The sequence below is a fragment of the Cibotium barometz genome, chromosome 19, assembly GCF_041138505.1.
Source record: "Cibotium barometz isolate CiBa-2024 chromosome 19, ASM4113850v1, whole genome shotgun sequence".
NCBI classification, from domain to species: domain Eukaryota; kingdom Viridiplantae; phylum Streptophyta; class Polypodiopsida; order Cyatheales; family Cibotiaceae; genus Cibotium; species Cibotium barometz.
Genome location: NC_141064.1, coordinates 48,705,905 through 48,725,822, shown reverse-complemented (window position 1 = coordinate 48,725,822; position 19,918 = coordinate 48,705,905). Strand labels below are relative to the sequence as shown.

The following is a 19,918-nucleotide window of genomic DNA, read 5'->3' as shown; positions in this document are numbered from 1 at the left end:
CATGGGATGCCAGGGATGCACAAGCTTTGTCACTCATTGCATTGTCAGTACAGAGGTTCATTATACCTCATATTCGTTCAGCTGGCTCTTCACAGAATGCATGGGTGACTTTGGAGCAGATGTATGCTGCTCGTAATGAGGCTAGGATCTCATTTTTGAAAAGAGAGCTGGAAAATCAAAAAATGAATGAAGGAGATGATATGTCTAGCCACTTAAACAAGCTGTAGGATTTGAGAGAACAACTCATCAATGTGGATGAGATTATTCCTGAGACACAGCTTGTGTCCACCATCTTGCACTCTTTGCCAAGATCTTACTTGGCTTTTCATACCTCTTTGAACCTCAGCATGAGGAATGCTGTTGAACCCCTCAAGTATCAGGAACTTGTTGCTCTCTTACTACAAGAGGAGCAAATGAGGAAGAATATGAATATGAACACAAATGCTGAACAAGCATTTACTACTACAGGTCAAAAGGGGAAAGGAAAAACTCAGCCAAAGAGTGCAAATCAAAATTCAGGTGATGGTGGTTCTTCACAGGATACCAAGAAAAGTGATGGACAGCCCAAGAAGAAGGGCAAATGTCATTACTGTAAGAAGCCAGGTCACTACATCACGGAATGTAGGAAGAGGATTGCCAAAGAGAAGGCAAAGGAAGCTGGGATGTCTGTTAATGATGCTTCTAAAGCTCCTCCAGAGACTGCTTCTTTTGTTGAGGACAGGGATTACTGTTTTTATACATGTAGCTATGATGCCTCTTGGTCTTCACAGGCACTCAGTTTGACAGAGCATGTATGTACTTGGTATTTTGATAGTGGTGCCTCAAAGCATATCACATCTCGTAGGAATTTGTTTAGTCATGTTGGCCCTGCCCCTGTTGGCAAAACTGTTCAGTGTGCCAACAAGGCTTCATATCCAGTTCGTGGCATTGGGGAGATTCAGCTCACAGCCATTGATGGCTCCATTCTCCGCCTTACAGATGCCTTATATGTACCAGGGATAAAGAAGAATTTGTTGTCCATTTCTTCTTTAGCACATTGTGGAATGCAAGTCCACTTTGATGATGATAAATGCATGGTCAGAGACAAAGCTAATGCCTTGACCTTGATGCTTACTGGTACACTATGTCATGGACTTTATCAGTTGGATGCATTTCAGCCAGTGGATTAGTCTGCTTATAATGCATTCACTCTTACTCCAGCTATGGTTGATGCGGAGTTATGGCATGCTCGCATGGGGCATGTAAATTTTGGTAGTCTTATGCTTATGCAGCGACATAACATGTTTATAGATCTACCTCTCATGGAGAAGCCTCCAGATCACATTTGTGAAGGATGTATTTTGGGAAAAATGCACAGGTTTTCCTTCCCACATGATCAGGCTCTAAGAGCAACTGCAAAGTTGCAACTTATACACAGTGATCTTTGTGGTCCCATGCAGACGAAGTCATTAGGTGGTTGCTTCTCTTTTGCAACATTTATTGATGACTTCTCTCGTATATGCTGGGTCTATCCTTTGACACAGAAATCACAGGTATATGATGCATTTTTGGCCTTTGTAGCACTTGCTGAGACAGAGTCAGGATGCAAGGTGAAGACTCTCCGTTCTGACCGAGGGGGGGAATATATGTCACATATGCTGAATTCCTTTCTTGGGAGTAGAGGTATAAAACATCAGTATACTACTCCTTACACTCCACAGCAGAATGGGGTTGCAGAAGGAAGAATCGGTCACTCATGGAGATGGCCAGATGTATGCTAAAGGCAAAAAGGCTACCACATATCTTTTGGGTGGAAGCAGTAATGTGTGCTTGTCATATTTTGAATCGATGTCCCACAAAGGCATTGGTTTCTATTACTCCTTTTGAGGCTTGGCATGGCCGCAAGCCTTCTGTATCGCATTTTCATATCTTTGGGTGTCTTGCATATGCACACATACCCAAAGAGTTGAGGAGAAAGCTGGATGATAAAGCCACAAAATGCATTTTTGTTGGGTATAGCCGTGAGAGCAAGGGCTACAGGTTATATGACCCACTATCCAGGAAGATATTCACTAGTCGGGATGTGATTTTTGATGAAAAATCAGAAATATCCATGGCTGGTTATGAGGCAAATCAGGCTGAAAATGATGTGTTTGAAGGTCTACTACCCATGGAGTTTCATTCCATAGTTGGTGATCCAACTCATGAGGGTACAGGACAGCCAGCAAATGATGTAGGTGGTGCAGAAATTCAGCAGCCAAATGAGTCGAAACTCGATTTAAAGAGTGGGTACCACCAAGTGAGGATTGTGCAGGGAGACATCCCCAAGACAACCTTCCGTACGGAACGGACCCACTATGAATTTGTGGTCATGCCTTTTGGCTTGACGAATGCCCCAGCCACATTCAACCATATGATGATGCGTGTTTTCCGGAAATTGATTGGAAAGTGTGTGTTCATATTTCTGGACGACATACTGGTATTTTCAGCTACGGTTAAGGAGCATGACATTTATGTGGAGAAAGTCTTGAAGTTTCTGGAAAGCAACAAGCTCTACATCAATGAGAAGAAGTCAGAATTTTATTTGTTAGAGGCTCATTACCTTTGATATATAATTAGTGCAGAAGACATTCGACTTGATTTGGCTAGGGTGGCCGAGATTGTCAATTGGGAAGTACCACAGACTGCTTATGACATCATATCCTTTGTGGGTATATGCCAGGCATACTCCACCCACATAGACAAGTTTTATGACCTCTCGATGGATCTCACTGATCTGCTAAAGGGTGTCAAGACAAGAAGGCAACGGATTCGAATGACTCCACGAGCATTGGAGGCATTCAAGAACCTCAAGGTGGCTTTGTCAAAGGCGCCTTGTCTAGCACTTGCCTCGTGGGACGAGCCATTCCAAGTGATCACCGATGCGAGTAACATCGCAATTGAAGGTGTATTACAACAGAATGGTCATCCAGTAGCTTATATATCTCATAAGTTACTTCTTAGTCTACGATCGAGAACTCCTTGCAGTTATACAGGCCTTGCAACATTGGAAACATTTTCTTTATGGCCGTGACTTTGAGGTTTGCATTGACCATCAAGCATTACGCTGGATTGAGACAATGCCAAGTGCACAGTGGAGTGACCGACAGCAACGCTGGAGCCAGATATTCCAGCAATTTGGTGGTATAATTGAGTACCTTCCAAGAAAGCCCAATCCAAGCTGATGCTTTGAGCAGGAAGGGACAAGTAACTTTGATATAGACCACTAGACTCGACCTTGTTGTTATGAGACTAGACTACATAAAGCACACGTATGCGGATTTCGAGGAATTCGATACACAGTGGGAACAGGCATTAGATGCCACAGGACCATGCCACTTTTTGATACGCGATGGTTGGCTTTTCTACAAAGGCCGACTGTGTGTCATGAAGTCGTTCAAGGCAGCTCTTCTCCATGACGCCCATGACGCCATTATTGTTGGTCATAGGGACATGAATTCGACTTTGGAGAAGTTGGAACAGCAATATTATTGGCCAAAGATGAGGCGAGATGTGTTTTCATATGTACATCACTGTGATATTCGTCAAAAGGTGAAAGGGAAGAAGATAGGGTTGTTACTGTTGGAAATTATTTCGTATCCAAATGGACTTTCCCATGCATATTCATGCTTGTATTTGGCTCCATATGAAGCCCTGCATTGGCATATCTTAGTAGAGATTATTCAACATTTTTTCTACCATTTTTTTGGTATTTTTTAGGCATTTTATAGCATTTTTTTGCTATAGCCATGGTGTCAGCCTGCAACAACTGGCCGACCAGCGTACTGAGGTAGTATAAAAGGGCTAGCTCCCTTTTCCCTCAAATCATCTCATTTTTCAGCTTCTGCAATGAGAGGTAACATCTACAGGACCTCCCTCATGCTGCTCCACATGATGTACTACCTTTTCTAGTGATATTCAGCAGTGATCTTCTTTTCTCCTTTATGCTTGCTGTCCATATACAGTGTTGTGCAGTTCTTGCAGCATTTCTGAGTGGGTATCTCAGCATAGTATCCATTCTTTCATGGTATCAGAGCAAGAAACATCTACAGGGACCTGCGTTTTCTATTCCCATGTTGTTGTTGACTGTTTACAGCATATAGGAGCTGTTCACTTGCTGCGTTTTCTTCATCAGTAACCTACGTTTTTTTCATGTGGAGCTGCGTTTTCATTCGGGACTGCCTCAAGTGCACAAATTCTTTCTACAGAGCTGCTTTACAGCCTTTACCACTAGAGAGTCATTCTATTCTCTTCTCTTTCTGGTTACCTCTCACCCACCCTCTCTTCTAGTCTTTCTAAAGGAGGCTTGGGCTCTTGGAGGTGATGGCTTCTTGAGATCACCATTCTCCCCTCTTGGGGAGTCTCTTCTCTTCCTCTCTCATCCCTTTGGATGAGTATCTTCCTTCTCTTGTGCTTTTTCATGCTGATGATATTATTGCAGATTTTCTCTCCTCTCTTTCAAAGGAGAATAATGGTTCTTCTACAGAGCAGGTGGATGATTTTGTTGAGATATCCTCATATTCTGGAGCTTCCTACTTTGGCGGCTTCTCTCCTTGTAGTTGCTTCTCCTTCTTATGTTTCAGAGGAGGCATCTTCCACTATCTTGGAGCTTGTTCCTACTTCGAACCTGGCGAATTCAGCTATCACTGATGATCAGTTTGTTCTAGTGGTTGTTTTAGTTTCTTCTTTAGAGGAGGATTCTACTTCGGTCCCGATATTTGTTGCAGATGCAGAGGAGGTACCACATTTTTCGGAGCCATCTATGATTCCATCTCCTGAGGGCCTCTCTCTCCATACTGATCCTGGTGTTTCGTCTTCGATATCTTCTCGATCTTCTCGTGGCTTCTTCCGGAGACCTTCTCGGTATTCAGATGTACCATATCTTCACGAGCTTTGTGCCTTTTATGTGTTCCTTCAGACTCTTTGGAGGATTTTTTGCAGTGTACAGGACCTGGTCCACCCATCTGGTGCTAAAGAAGAGGTGTTTGAAATTATTTCATCGACTTTCCCATGCATATTCATGCTTGTATCTGGCTCCATATGAAGCCCTGCATTGGCATATCTTAGCAGAGATTATTCAGCATTTTTTCTACCATTTTTTGGTATTTTTTAGGCATTTTATAGCATTTTTTTGCTACAACCATGCTGTCGGCCTACTACAGCTAGCTGACCAGCATACTGAGGTAGTATAAAAGGATTGGCTCTCTTTTCCCTCTGATCATCTCATTTTTCAGCTTTTGCAGTGATAGGCAGCATCTACGGGACCTCCCTCATGCTGCTCCACATGATGTACTACCTTTCCTGGTGATATTTAGCAGTGATCTTCTTTTCTCCTTTATGCTTGCTGTCCATATACAATGTTGTACAGTTCTTGCAACATTTCTGAGTGGGTATCTCAGCATAGTACCCGTTCTTTCAGTTACAGCCCTTGCCAATTCCTAAGGGACCTTTCCAAGATATTTCGATGGATTTTGTCACGAATCTGCCTCCCAGTCCGGGTAAGCGTAGTACTCAGTGCGTAACTATAGTTAATAGATTTAGCAAATTTGTTATACTTATTCCAGGCAAGGCCAATGTGACCACCGAAGATGTTGCCCAGTTGTTCATTCGGCATGGGTACCCGATTGGCGGGATTCCTAGGACCATAGTGTCAGACCGAGATGCCAGGTTTACCAGTCATTTTTGGAGAGCATTGTTTGATAACTTTGGTACTAAATTGAATTTTTCTAGCGCATTTCACCCACAGACGGATGGCCAGACAGAAATCTACAACCAGTTGGCCTTTGATGTGCTGAAGTGTTACGTCTACGATCAGCAAGGTAAGTGGAAATCTTATTTGCCTTTAGTTCAAGCTGTTTTGAATGATTCTTTTTCTTCAGCTATTGGCAGGACTCCATATGAGGCAGCATTTGGAAGACCATTCCAATCGCTATTGACCAGAACCTTGTCTTCAGTACCTGAAGCGAATAGATTGATGAAGTCTTACCAGGAGATTTTGGAGTCAGTAAAAGACAGGTTGGCTAAAGCATAGGATGCCTACACTCAACAGGCCAAATTCCAATAAAGACCGAAGGGATATGACGTTTTCGAAAGGTGATTGGGTTTATCTTCAGATTATGAAGCAAAGGTTGAAACAGGTGGGCAAGCGATGCCCAAAGTTGTCATTCAGGAGCTTCGGACCTTTTCCCATCCAGAGAAAGATTAACGAGGTTTCAATGAAGTTGAAGCTACTTCCGAGTTGGACTATGCACGATGTGTTCCGTGTCAGTTGGTTAAAACCATATGCAGGTCCGACCCCTTCAGAAGTTAAAGACGAGGCGGAACCAGATATCATTGATGAAGCTAAAGTTATGGTTCCAAGACGGATCCTTTTGCACCGCTTCAAGCATGGCTCAGGCCGAAGACAAAGACAGTTCCTCACAAAGTTTCAAGACCGAGGGACCCACGAAGCGGTATGGCTTGACAAAGAGTTTTTCGATGACTATTTGGCGTTATTGACGGATTATCTGGTGGCTATGCAGCTTTCGTCAAGTTAAGCAGAAGGGGATGTCACGTGAACCCGCACTTGGATGCCACGTAGACATATCTGTACAGAAGGTGCAGGACCTGGGGCATTGTCTTGCACATGAAACAATGCTAGTCCGCGCTGTGAGTCTCCCTCTGGAATGATGTCAGTGGTTTTGTGTATCTGGTATGACACCAGATGCCAAACCGCTATGTAGAAGGTAGGGTTTGCATGTAGGAATGGGGCCACAGCCCATAAGGCTGCCCCAAGAACAGTTATGTGGGCATGGGGGAGGTGTAGAACCACCCCCAAAGGGCCAGGAGGGCCTTGGTTGTGCCCACCAGCCATGGGATGGGCTGGAAGGGCTGTAGGCCAGCCCTAGGGCCTCTGGACAGGCAGCCAAAAGGGCATCCAACCCTTAGAGGCCTGTCGGCCAGGTGTGGGGCAGCCCACACAGGCTGCCCAGCAGCCAATGTTAGATGCGCATGCTGGCCAGCCAGCCAGATCTGAATGCGCATGGTTTTCCAGCATTAAATGCTATATTTTGCAGTCGTAAGGCTTTTCTTAGTCAGCCCACTGAGATAAGACCAGCCGACCAGCATCCAGTAGGGGTATAAATACCCATAGCATAAATTCAGTTCATTCATCTCATAATTCACAAGGTGCTGCAGCTACTCAAGGGCCAGAACAGCCAAAGGAGAAGCTAACGCAAGGGTGAAGGTTTGAAGGTCAAGGGCAAAGATCTATCTCAGCCAAAACTGGTTCAATCAGTCTTTTATTTTCAGATTTTGCATCATTCTAATAAAAGCAAATACACCATTCGTGGTGGGGGCCCTACAGAGGGTATTCAGGACCCAATATTGTGTCCTCTTCTCCCTCCCTCTCTCTCTCTATTTTTCTGCACATCTACATTCAGTTTTGTGCATTAATTAGTCGCGACAAGTGTGCTGATTTCTGAGCATTGAAGTTACCGATCTCCCCCGAAGCTTCCGCATGTTACACATCTAGACCTAGAATCACTGACACTGATTGGAGGCTGATTGGTTGCTGAGTTTTTGCCATGTTTTCACGCGAACTTGGTGGCTGCCCGCAGTGTTTCACACTTGCATTTTCTTCTCTGGAGGGGCACATCTGCATTTTTGCATTCTTTTTCTCCTCTCCATTCACTTTCTATCCCGCCCACCCTCCCTACAAGTGCAGAGAGCAGCTCTTGGGCTGTTTTGGTGTCTATGTTTTTCAAAGGGGGTACATCATGGCACTCATTCAACCTCGGGTGGTTCAGATACCCACTCTTCCGACTTTTCCTTCAAATGCCAAGTTGGATGGCACAAACTACGCAATTTGGAAAGTCATGGTGGAAACAATCTTGGAGACATACGATCTTCTAGAGTTCATCACTCGACCGGTCCTCTAGCCTAACCCGCACACCGTAGAGGATGAGGATACGAGGAATACCTTCACGCATGAAGCTACTCTATGGAATCGGCTTAATGCCCATGCTCGGTCATTCATCCTTCTGAACTCTCAACCCTCAATCATCGCTCACGTCAAACATCATCGCTCACGTTAAACAGGATACCCATGCACATGTTTCCTTGAAGAGACCCTCTGGCATCTACAACTGGAAGACATCGTGAAGAGAGTTTCCTTGGAGCTTCAAATGTTGAAGCTTTCACCCACTGATTCTACTTCCATGCGGGATCACATCAACAAACTGGAGTCGTTGCGATCTGAGATTGGATGTTACCATATATCATCTCCTCTTGGTGGCTATTCTAGTGTCTACGGGTGCCCTTCCCTTGCTCAGGCACCCCCTCTATTTATCCCATATTTTTTCCCTATTTTATTGGGCCTTTGATGTGGGTTGCCCACCCTTTTTTTATGGCTTTTTATGCCTATTTCTCCATTTTCAGGTCGTGTAGGAGTTTAGGAGGGAATCGGCCAGCTTGTACGGAGAAGACCCATCTTTTTTCTTGACAAACAGGATCGGTGTTGCAAATGGCGACGTGCTCGGACGGATGAAGCCGGAGTGCAACAATTCTTGGAGGTGGTGGTCCAACTCTGATTTCATTGCCTTGGAAAGGTGATATGGAAATTTGCTCGGGGGTTCCGAGCTTGGGAGGAGATCGATCTTGTGGTCCTCCGGTTTGGACGGGGGGAGCTGGGGAGGGAGATTGTCCCGAAGAAAAATATTTTGGAACTTTTCATGGAGAGCCAAATACTTCTCGGAAACACTGGCCACCGTCTGGGCAGTTTGGATGTATATCGTTGCACAATGTGCGTCTTTCCTGATTGCTCGTTTAGTCTACAAGTGGCTTATGAGCGGAAAGTTCGGAATCCCTGGCTCACACTTAATGGTCACTGGGGCGTTTGATACATTCCGACTAATCTGGAAAGTGTGCTTGTCCCACTTGACATCAAGAAGAAACTTGTGAAACCACTGAATGCCCAATATTATGTCTGCTCCTACAAGAGGGGCAACCATAAAATCACGCACAAACTCTATGTCCTGAATAACTAACTTAGTACCTAGAGCTTCATACTTGACGCTTGTTGTCATGCTTGTGCTAAAACCCTCAACTTGCTTGTCCACCGAAGTCGGGACGAAACGGGCACGCCGAGCGGCCTATTTCGTGACCACGTCCTCCGTGCTGCTGTTGTCAAACAAGACAACAACTCTCTAGCCACCTATGTAGCCAAAGGTCTTGAGCAATTCATTGCGTTCATACTCCTGGTCATGGGCGCTCTTCTTCTTATCTTCGAGCTCCCGGCTAATGCTTGCTCCAACTGAAGCATTGGGATTCGAAGAACTAGGGATAGCCACTAGGGTCTGTGTGGGAGCTGGGCTCACCACGGAAGTTGTGGTGGTTGAGGCGGCGGTCTTTGGAGAGGTAGTCTTCTTAGGACACTCCCTAGAAGTGTGTCCTTTTGTATGACAAAAGAAACACCTACCCTCCTTCTTGTACTGAGCAATCTCCTCAGCACTCAATTTGCAACCTGTCTTGCTTGCCTTTGCTTTCTGGTCTGGAGTAAGCTTGGGCGCACTGGTCGAGTTCTTGGAGCCAGAGGCTCCTGTGCTCTGTCCCCGTCTGGTTCTGGCCTTCCCCCCCCCTGAGGTGGTAACCTTGGGAGTAGCCGGTTGGGAAGTCTTGGGCTTGCTACTATTGTGCTTCATTTCAACACTCTGTGTAAGCGAGAGTGCGTCTTCGAAGGTGGCTGGCCTAACCATACGCACCTCCCACTGGATTTGCGTGTCCAGGCCATACAAGAATTGCCCTTTCTTGTCCGTATAAGATAAGCCTAATTGCAAACATAAGTTCGAAATTCTGTTGGTAAACTGAAGAACTGGTTGCGTGTTTTGACGTGCTCCCCTAAACTTATCTTTGAGTCGCTCAAGGTAATGGGGCGGTAGAAACCGCTCCTTAAGCCGCAAGGTATCGCTTATGTTCCATGCGCCGCATGGCTTCGTCTTCATGTTGTTGGATCTCCAATGCACACATCTGCAACCCAAGCATCGAACTCGGCTACGGCGGTCGTGACCCTTCAAGAGGGTCCCTGTGTAGAGGATCTGGAATCTGGGATACGGAAGGAGAGGAAAAACGCGGTGCTGGAGAACGGGTGCACTCTTCCAGAGCCAGTATCTGCGCCTTCTGCTCTTCCAACTTGGTACTTTGGTCTGCGATTGCTCGCATCATCTGTTGGAACATCTCTTTAACACTCATGCCTGATGCCCTAGCTGGGCTGCCTGGTGCACTTTGGTCCCAAGGTTCTTGGTCTCTCTCGTAGTCAAAGCTCGCCATAGCACGAAAATGCACCTCCTTTCCGGAGCGCAATCTGACCATCCACTATGTGTGCGGGAGACTTCTTGAGGCTGAAAACCAACCGTCCTTTGAGGGACATGAGTCACTCCGGAAGGGGTGGTCCACTGGAGTTTGAAAACCAACCACATGAGCGAGAAAAAATTTCTGGTTTCTTGTTGAATCTTTACACTCGAAGTAGGCTCTGATACCACTGTAACATGCGGAAGCTTTGGGGGAGATCAATAACTTCAATGCTCAGAAATCAGCACACTTGTTGCGACGAAATTAACGCACAAAACTCAATGTAGATGTGCAGAAAAATAGAGAGAGGGCACCGATGCTGTCGGGACCACATGTGTTCTTTGAGGGTGAGGGCACCGATGCTGTGCTCATGCTTACGGCGACGGGGTATCGGCGGGGGTACCTTAGTATGATTCCACCAGACGCCTTGCAGATGGAGCATTGGCATAGGGATGATGTTTTTATGGTGATTGCTGCGATTGCGATGTGGAACATTTGGAGAGCTCGTTGTCTCCATGGTCACACGCGGCAATCGACACGTGATACTCTAGTCCTGATTTGGCTCGATCGTATCCGTGCACTGCGCTCCATGTATGATGATTCCTGTCGGCCTTCACAGACAGCTCAGGACAGACACCAGGCCTTCATTCGACGATGGGGGCGCACGGGTCTCTTCTTCAGGATTGTTGGAGGACATGCTAGATGGGAGTACACTCCCCCACAGTGGTTCATATTGCACACATCACATCATCCACCGTGATGTAGCACTGACCGCTCACATCATCCACCGTGATGTAGCACTGACCGCTCACAGGCTACACGCCTCTCACTGCACAGTTTGTATGCCCCCTCAGTAGGCCACCAACTGGCACTTTGGGGAATTTTTCATACTCAGTAATATAGCTCTGCGTTTCCTCAAAAAAAAGAGAGAGAGAGAGAGAGAGAGAGAGAGAGGGAGAAGAGGACACGGTATTGGGTCCCGAATATCCTCTGTAGGGCCCCCACCATGAATGGTGTATTTGCTTTTAGTAGAATGATGCAAAATCTGAAAATAAAAGACTGACTGAACCTGTTTTGGCTGAGATAGATCTCTGCTCTTGACCTTCAAACCTTCACCCTTGTGTTAGCTTCTCCCTTGGCTGTCCTGGCCCTTGAGTAGCTGCAACACCTTGTGACTTATGAGATGAATGAACTGAATTTATGCTATGGGTATTTATACCCCTACTGGATGCTGGTCGGCTGGTCTTATCTCAGTGGTCTGACTAATAAAAGCCTCATGACTGCATAATATAGCATTTAATGCTGGAAAACCATGCGCATTCAGATCTGGCTGGCTGGCCAGCATGCGCATCTGACATTGGCTGCTGGGCAGCCTGTGTGGGCTGCCCCACACTCGGCCGATAGGGCTGGATGCCCTGTCGGCTGCCTGTCCAGAGGCCCTAGGGCTGGCCTACAGCCCTTCCAGCCCATCCCATGGCTGGTGGGCACAGCCAAGGCCCTCCTGGCCCTTTGGGGCTGGTTCTACACGTCCCCCATGCCCACATAACTGTTCTTGTGGCAGCCCTATGGGCTGGCCCCATTCCTACATGCAAACCCTACCTGTCTACATAGCGGTTTGGCATCCGGTGTCATACCAGATACACAGAACCACTGACATCATTCCAGAGGGAGACTCACTGCGCCGACGGGCACTGTTTCATGTGCAGGACAATGCACAAGTGACCTTGGATGCATGTGCATGACAATGCACACCTGACCTCGGACGACTGGAGTGGAACCCTGGTTGACTGGTCCTGGACTGGGCTCATGGTAGGACCAGTTTTCCACCCCAGGTCCTGCACCTTCTGTACAGATATGTCTACGCCAAGTGCGGGATGCACGTGACAAGACACCTCTGGGCTCTGATACTTGTATCAGAGGGCTGTAGACGAATGACAAAAACGCTGAAGCTCCAAGTGAGAGATGAGAGAAAACAGAAAAACACTGATACAACCAGCCCGTAGGTGAGGAGTGAGCTCTGTAGGTAGAGGGCTGAAGGTGCTCACCGAATGACCAAAAGCGATTGAAAAGTGAGGGGGGAGGGAAGCATATATATGCACTCCGTATGAGCTGGCCGACTCCCTCCTATACTCTTGCACGACCTGAAAATGGGGAAATAGGCATAAAAGCCATAAAAAAGGGTGGGCAACCCACATCAAAGGCCCAATAAAATAGGGGAAAAGTAGGGGGGTGCTTGAGCATGGGAAGGGCACCCGTAGACACTAGAATAGCCACCACAACAGGAGATGATATATGCTAACAGGGAGCACATCATATTGGTGGAGGATTTCCTTGATTAGTCTCTGTCGATGGAGGGTTGTGGTTCTCTGGATTGAGGACGTGTGGCCTGCAAGATAGATCAGGCGTGCTCACTGAGAACTCTTATGGGGCGTGGAGCTGACAAAGAGAGAGAGAGAGAGAGGCAACAGTTGATACTGTCCCGATCAAAATTTCAAGTGCAAGATGTTACTGAAAGGAGATCTCTGATCTCAGCCGTAACGTTGCTGCGAGGTGGTTGCTTGAGATTTGTTTATAACACCTGCAATCAGCCCTCAGGTGGTTGCTCTTGATTGGGTGCACCAGAAAATGTGAATTATGCAAATGATTGCCAAATGCTGCTTATATAGCTTTGCAAGGTGCTGGTCGGCCAAGAGATGCTGTTGCCCTGTTCACTACCACTCATGGAAAAGGTGTTCACACGTGTACAACTGCCTGACTGTTGCCTGAGCAGATCCAGGCCCTCCCCAACTGCATATGACCTGCCCATGCTTGTCCGACTGTACCAGGCCTCTTGTCGATGCCAACTGGACTCTGACAATATGGAGGTGCACCACATGCAGAGGTGGCAATGGCTGCATTGGCTAACATAAAAGAGCAGCTCATGTCTATGGGGGCGAATCTAGAGCAGCATGGGGTTTGTTTGGCACATCAAATTGAGGACTTTGGAGCTCTCTGATAAGAACACCATTCCTAGGCTCCCATTGACCTCATTTTTGTTCTTGCCTATCTTTCTCAGCAGGTGGATGCCGATCAAGCTTGAGTGCTTCAGTCTGTACTAATCCAATGGGTAGTGCTTTAATAAATTTGATGCCACCCTGTCATGCAATCAGCCTTTAATACTTTGGCGTGTGCTTTTCCAAGCTTTTTTCCTAATCGCTTTCCAGTTATGCGTTTATTTTCTTTGTGCTTTTTGCCAAGTCGTTGGTTTTGGACTTTGCATTCATTTTAACCTTGGCACTTTTTTTTTTTTGTTTTGTTGTGAGAGGTTACTGAACTATAGATGCCACTAGGGTAGATTCGAACCTTGTACCTCCTTTAGAGAGGCAAGGGTGCTACCATTGGGAGGCATTATAAACTTAGTACTTACACCAATCAAGGTTAGCCCCAGTTATATAAGGGTCTAGTTTCATGCTTACCTTGTGTTAGCACCAATAATATAAGGGTCTAGTTTCATGCTTACCTTGTATCAAACCCATAAGACAAATTTATGTGTGCACAAACTGAACCATAAGGCTAGTTTCCACACCCTCGTTTCCTTTGGATTTTCAGGCTTCCCTAAAACCCTAGACATTCATATGAAAAATTCTGAGCAATGTCCATGCTCAAAACAAGTCATGCTCACATGGGCGGGGGAGATGTTTGTAAAGAACCTTAATGTAGTTGAGTCTTCAGCCCAAAAGTTTGAGTTGGAATCTTATTAAATTGTGACATTCTTCAAGTTCTTAATGTCAACTTTTTTCAAAATAAAACACAGAATGAACTCCTCCGAATTTTATATCCGGTATTTCTTCACTGCTTCATGGACGTGGTAGCAAAGGGGTTTCCACAAGAAGGTATTCATTTATTTTCTTTTGATATTATTTCTTTCATGTAGCCTTTGAGACTCCTCAACTTGTTGCTCAACGTTCTGAGCCATGAAGGGGTCTGTTACAGCCAGAATGTTTTTCCAAAGCTTCCGAGAGGATCATGAAGCATTACACTTGCGTGATCTGCAGAAACTGGAAGGCATTCTCTCATCTGAACACCTCCAAGTAAGGTCTAAATTTCAAATTGCCATATTGCAGAAATGTTCACCATAGATCGTCGATTCAAGTTACAGCAATATTTGTTGCCATGATGGGGAGGGTTTTTCCTTGCCCTTTTGGTTCTCATGTTGGTTTCCCTTATGTGTAGGCAATGCTTATTAAATCTCCTTTGGATATGTGTGTCATGTGTCTTTTTTGTAAGTGCATGCATGTACACATCTTAAATGCTGCTTAAAGCTAGCTTGTGAAGCCTGTTTAACGTTATTTTTTTTCTCTCTTATTGATGTGAAGCTTACACATAAGGGATCAGGGCTTCTAATTTGAACTGAGTGTGCTTAACAAGAATCTTTCAACCAGCTTTAGCCTGCAAAACTCAAACTATGGTTATTTTAAGGGACCTGCTTGGAGGCACTGGCTTGCTCACCACCCAGCCATAACTCCACTTGGGAGCGTCTCCTGAGCCTGAAGCTAGACCCAACTCCTCGCTTAAGCTCTGGTGTCCCATACCACCTGAATCCACCTTCCAGGTGTTGGGATTCAGCCACAGACTAAGGCCTGATCTGGGCAGTGGTTCCCACGGTGTCCACCTTCTTGGGAATGCTTTCATGAGCCTAATCCTCACTTATGAATGTTTGGTGTGAGTGTTTTAACTACAACATTACTTTATACGAGCTCATCAATTTGTAACTTACAAATACTCAACTAGTTACCATGTGTGTCTCGGAATCGAGCTACTTGTTAGCATTTTTTTTTTTTTTTTTCCGAGAAAAGATCCTTTCATTAGTTATGTAGAAAAAACGCCCGTAGGGCTACAAAAGAGATCTCTCCTGCTCCTAACAGAGAGAAGAGCAGTGAATACATCATGGCAGCCCGGGAGACTCTCCCTAGGTGCTGCAAAATACAAGCATCAGTCTAAAGGACTGAGCGGCTAAATCATACAATGGGGGGGGGGAAGAGCCAAACAGGTGGCCTGTAGTGCCAACGGGGGGATCCCGTGTGTAGGGTGTAGAACGGGCCGCAGCGCCAAGTGGTATGAAAGGCCTGGCGCCGTAAAATCGCCTCATCCGAGTCTCCCCGGATGCGGTCGTACTGTCCTCGCAGGGTGTGGATCAACTCCTGCCAAATCCCCCGAACCGTCTCTGCTGGTGGCTCTAATCTCCCCTCAAAGGCCGTGAAGCACCGGGCCCTCCAGGTGAACCAGATGGTGAGGCTGCTGAGGAGCTCCCATCGTAAATCCCTCTCCTGTGTCCAGCTGTCGGACGAGAAATCCGGTGCCGGAACCAGGCGAGGCTGGCCCCTAATAAATCTGATGGCCTGACTGCCCTGCTCCATCTCATAGCCCATAGCAGGCCCTGACAAAGTCGACCAAGCAGCGGCACCCCACGTAAACATACCCTCTGGAGAGAGGGGGGCTAGAATACGCAGCATCCGCAGCCAGATCTGCTGTGCCTGAGGGCAGTCCCAAAGGCAATGTCTCTGTGTCTCCATAGGGTGGCCGCATCGGACGCAGGCCGCCGGAAGACCGCTATAAACAAGCCAAGTGCCAACTGCTGAGCCCCTGTGGGCGACCAGCCACTGAAAAGCCGAGATCCTGCGGGCCTGTCGACTAGCCCAGAGTCGAGCCCAGAAATCCTCCAGGAACTCCTGTGATAGTCCCTGCAATCGCCAATGCCCAGCTGCCGCTGGAGAAACCGTCCTCCTCGCCGTCAAAATATGCCGTCCCAGCCGAACAGTATACTGGAAAAAAGTGATCTCTGTGGCCTCAAGGGATGCATAAGGATCATGCCACTCGTACTCTCCGGGGTCCCACTGTAGCCGGGCCAAGGGGCGTGCTGCATATGCCCATATACGCCAATCCGGGAGCACGTCAGCAGGGTCGGGGTCAATATGCCACTTCCGAGAAGCGGCAGCTACTACCCGAATCCTCTGAAAGGTGCACTCTGCAACCAAAGGCGACTCCACCTCCACTCTCTGGAGTCGGCCCTCATCCTGAATCTCATAATAGAGGCATCTGCCATCCTCAGTGCTAGCTCTGACAGCAATCAGGATCTCCAACTGTGTGAAGGCACCCATCCACCGTGGGGCCACTGGCTCGAGAGGTGTGAACCACTCCTCTGAAAGTGCCTCCTGAATATCATCCCGCATAATCAACCCCCCTCTGAAGTGACTCAGCCTCTCCACCTGGGTCTCCTCTGGTAGACTGCAGAAAGCCTGCCAGTCTCCAAAACTACGAGCTGGGCCTGCCGCTAAAGGTCCCCAGGCTAGACGAGGCCGAGAACCCAGCATATGACCCTGCTCTGTACGAACCGCTGGACTCCAGATGAGCGGCTGCCTGGCCCGCTCCTCAACACAAGACGGAGGCCGCTGAGAGAGCCCCGGTCGCAGCAACTCCCAAGCTCTCAGGATACTCAAAGCAAATCTGTCCTCCCATCCTCTACTGAGGCCTGTCCTCCTCATCTCTATGAATATCCAGCGAATCTCTGGTGCCCAAGTACCCCCTGCAGGAGGCGCCCGGGCCTGCAATCGCTGCAAGAGGAGCTCTTTCCAAGGCTCTGCGCCTGGAAGCAACCCCCGAACAATAAGCTTCCCCAATAAGGCTCTACTCTGATCAACTGGATCTATAATGCCCAAACCGCCCTGAGCCAGCGGGAGTGTAATAACTGCCCATGCAACCTTTGCCCGAGCTGGCTGACCGTCCCGCCCAGACCACAGAAAGTTCCTGATCAGCCTCTGTACCTGGCTGATGCAAGAGCTCGAAAAAATCCAGCAAGACGTAATGTACCACATGGTCGCTAACAGCACCTGATTTGCCACCACCACCCTCCCAGCCAAGGATAGTCGAGCTGTACTCCAATACAATAGCTTCTTCCGAATGCTCAGAAGAAGCGGGGCAATCTGCTGCTCAGGTGACAAATCGAGGCCAATCTGGCATCCCAAATACCGCACTGCTGTGCCGGGAGGAATCCATCTAAAACCGGGGTCCGGACTCCATGCCGGAGTGGGAGCACTACTGATCCAAAAGGCCACTGTCTTGCGCCAATTGATCAATGCTCCCGAAGCTGCACTAAAAACCTGGAGCGACTGCTCTGCCCGAATAAGATTGGCCTCTTGGCCATGCAAAAATAAGCCCGTGTCGTCTGCAAACTCAGCATCAAGCAAATCCTCCCCCCGGACTGGGAGCTGAAGTCCTCTCAAACCAACCTCCTCTGCCGTCAAATACATACTCATAGCCTCCGCAAAAAAGAGAAAAAGGAAAGGGGCGAGAGGACACCCCTGACGGACTGATCTGGTCAGCTCAAAACTCGGCCCCCGACCTCCTGCAATCAGCACCTGGCTGCGAGCTGTGGAATACAAAGCTGCCACCCCTCTGATCCATCCTGGCTCAAAGCCCAGGCGTAGCATAGTGCCCTCTAAGAATCCCCAATCAACTCTATCGTATGCCTTCTCAAAATCGAGAAGCATCACGACCAAGTCCTCGCCAAGAAACCTAGCTCGGGCCGTCGCCTCCCAGAAAGTAAAGATGTTGTCAAGGATACTGCGCTCCTTGACAAATCCTGTCTGAGTAGCATGAATCAACTCCCCCAGGAAGGGCTGGATCCTCAAACTCAAGGCCTTTGCCAAGACCTTGTATACAGTATTGAGGATCGTAATAGGCCTCCAATGCCGAATGTCATCCGATACTCCCTCCCCCTTGGGGATAAGATAGATCAAGCCCTCTGAAAAGCTCTGCGGCATCACCCCAGTGTCCAAAACATGCTGAAAGCCCTTGCGGAGGCCTGGCCCCAAAAGGTCCCAGTAGCGCATAAAAAAGGCCGGCGTCAGTCCGTCCTCCCCGGGCAACTATGTCGCGGCAGGACCCTCAAGGCCTCGGCAAGCTCAATCTCTGACAGAGGCGCACCTAGAACTGTGCGCATATGGTCTGTGACCCTCCTCTGCACATGGGCCCACACAGTCTGTCTGCATACATCTCGATCCTCAGTGGCTGGCTCCGCTGAAAGCAAGTCACGATAAAAAGCAGTGGCAATGGCTCTGATCTCCCCGAGCTCAGTAGCTATCGATCCATCCGGTCTAGCAAGCTGGCGAACCCCTGCTCGCGCATGACGGGGTCCAGTGATCTCAAAAAACTCCCCAGTCACTCTATCACCAAGCTGCGTCCACTGAGAGGCCTGACGACGATAGTAAAACTCATGTCTCTGCTCCTCTGCCTCTCTAACCTCCTGGCGTGCCTGGCTCAGCTGGGACGCCACCCACTCACATGCAGGCTGCTGCTCCTGAAGGCGCTGTAGCGAAGCAAGGCTGCGTCTCAGCCGTTGCTCCCGCTCGCGAATCTCTCCCAGTCGTGTCAAAGCTGCAGCGTGTAGAAAAGAGCTAAGATCAATGAGTCCCTGGGCACACTGGCCCGCTGCATCCTGGTCAGAGCACTGACTATCATGCCAGATCCTCTCAATGTCCTCAGCGAGACTGGGGTCTGCAAGTACCCTCTCTGGGATCCTCAACTGCAAGCTGGGCTCCCGTGTCCCCTCCTCCAAAGTCAGTATAACTGGCGCATGATCTGAAAATGAGGTGCCAGCAAGAATGCCGACGGAGCCCCCTCGCTCCCCCAACCAATCGCCCACATAAAAGCGATCAATCCGAGATAGATTAGTCCCTCCCTGCCGGCGATCCGACCGAGAGAAACTAAGACTGTCCTGAGACCGGGAGAAAGCCCCATGCTGCCATGCATCAGTGATCCTCAGTGTCATACAAAACCGGTCCCAAGCTGCAAGCTCCGTGCCGTGCACTGTAACATGACTGCCTCCCACCCTATCTGCCGGGTCCTCAAGCATGTTGAAGTCTCCCCCAACACACCAATGTGCGGCCTCTGGCAATGCATCTGTAACCTGAGTCCAGAACTCTGCTCTGGCACTAGCATGATTGGGCGCATAGATGTTGAGCACACCCAATAGCTCATCATGCATCCTCAGAATGACATACTGTGCTCTACCAGGCACAATGATCCCTCGGTCCACAATGGCCTGCCGCCATGCATCTGCAATAACCATGCATACTCCTCCCTGTCCACCCAACGGACCAAACCCTGCAGACCAGAAAGTGTCCCATCTACCAGGCATCACCGAACCATATCTCCGGATCCTGCTCTCACCCAAGTGGTGCTCCTGCATCATCAGAATGTCAATGCTGCCACCAACCAGACATCTCTGTAGCTCCTGCCTCAAGCAGCCTCGATAGCGTATAAAGTGTGCTCCGCCAAGGCCCTGTACATTCCATGAGATGATCCTCATGGATGTCCTACTGAGGTGGATGCTGTCTCAGCCGTACGGCGGGCCTTCGCAAGCGGCTTGGATGGAGAGTAGTCCCCATCCGAACGGCTGCGAGTCTGCCCACCCGGTGTACTGCAAGAATCCCGGATCAGGCGCCAGTGGCTGTGACCCATGGCGACTGCCTCCTGCTCTGACATAGTAACCTCGTGAATGCTCACATATCCTGGGTCGCGCGCCAAATCTGCAACT

At 48.3% G+C, this 19,918-nt stretch overlaps 1 protein-coding gene across 2 annotated transcripts in view; it reads left to right on the top strand.

The window, feature by feature from the left end:
• TAF5 (TBP-associated factor 5) overlaps window positions 1-19,918 on the top strand; it is a 139,340-nt gene that overhangs the window by 19,400 nt on the left and 100,022 nt on the right. The window contains exons 3-4 of one of the 2 annotated variants that reach the window (XM_086813913.1): window positions 14,138-14,216; window positions 14,317-14,414. The exons of the other annotated variant lie outside the window; for it this stretch is intronic. Of the exons in view, the coding sequence (XP_086670039.1) occupies window positions 14,138-14,216; window positions 14,317-14,414 (177 nt within the window). The remainder of the gene's footprint in view (window positions 1-14,137; window positions 14,217-14,316; window positions 14,415-19,918) is intronic. 2 annotated transcript variants of the gene reach the window in all.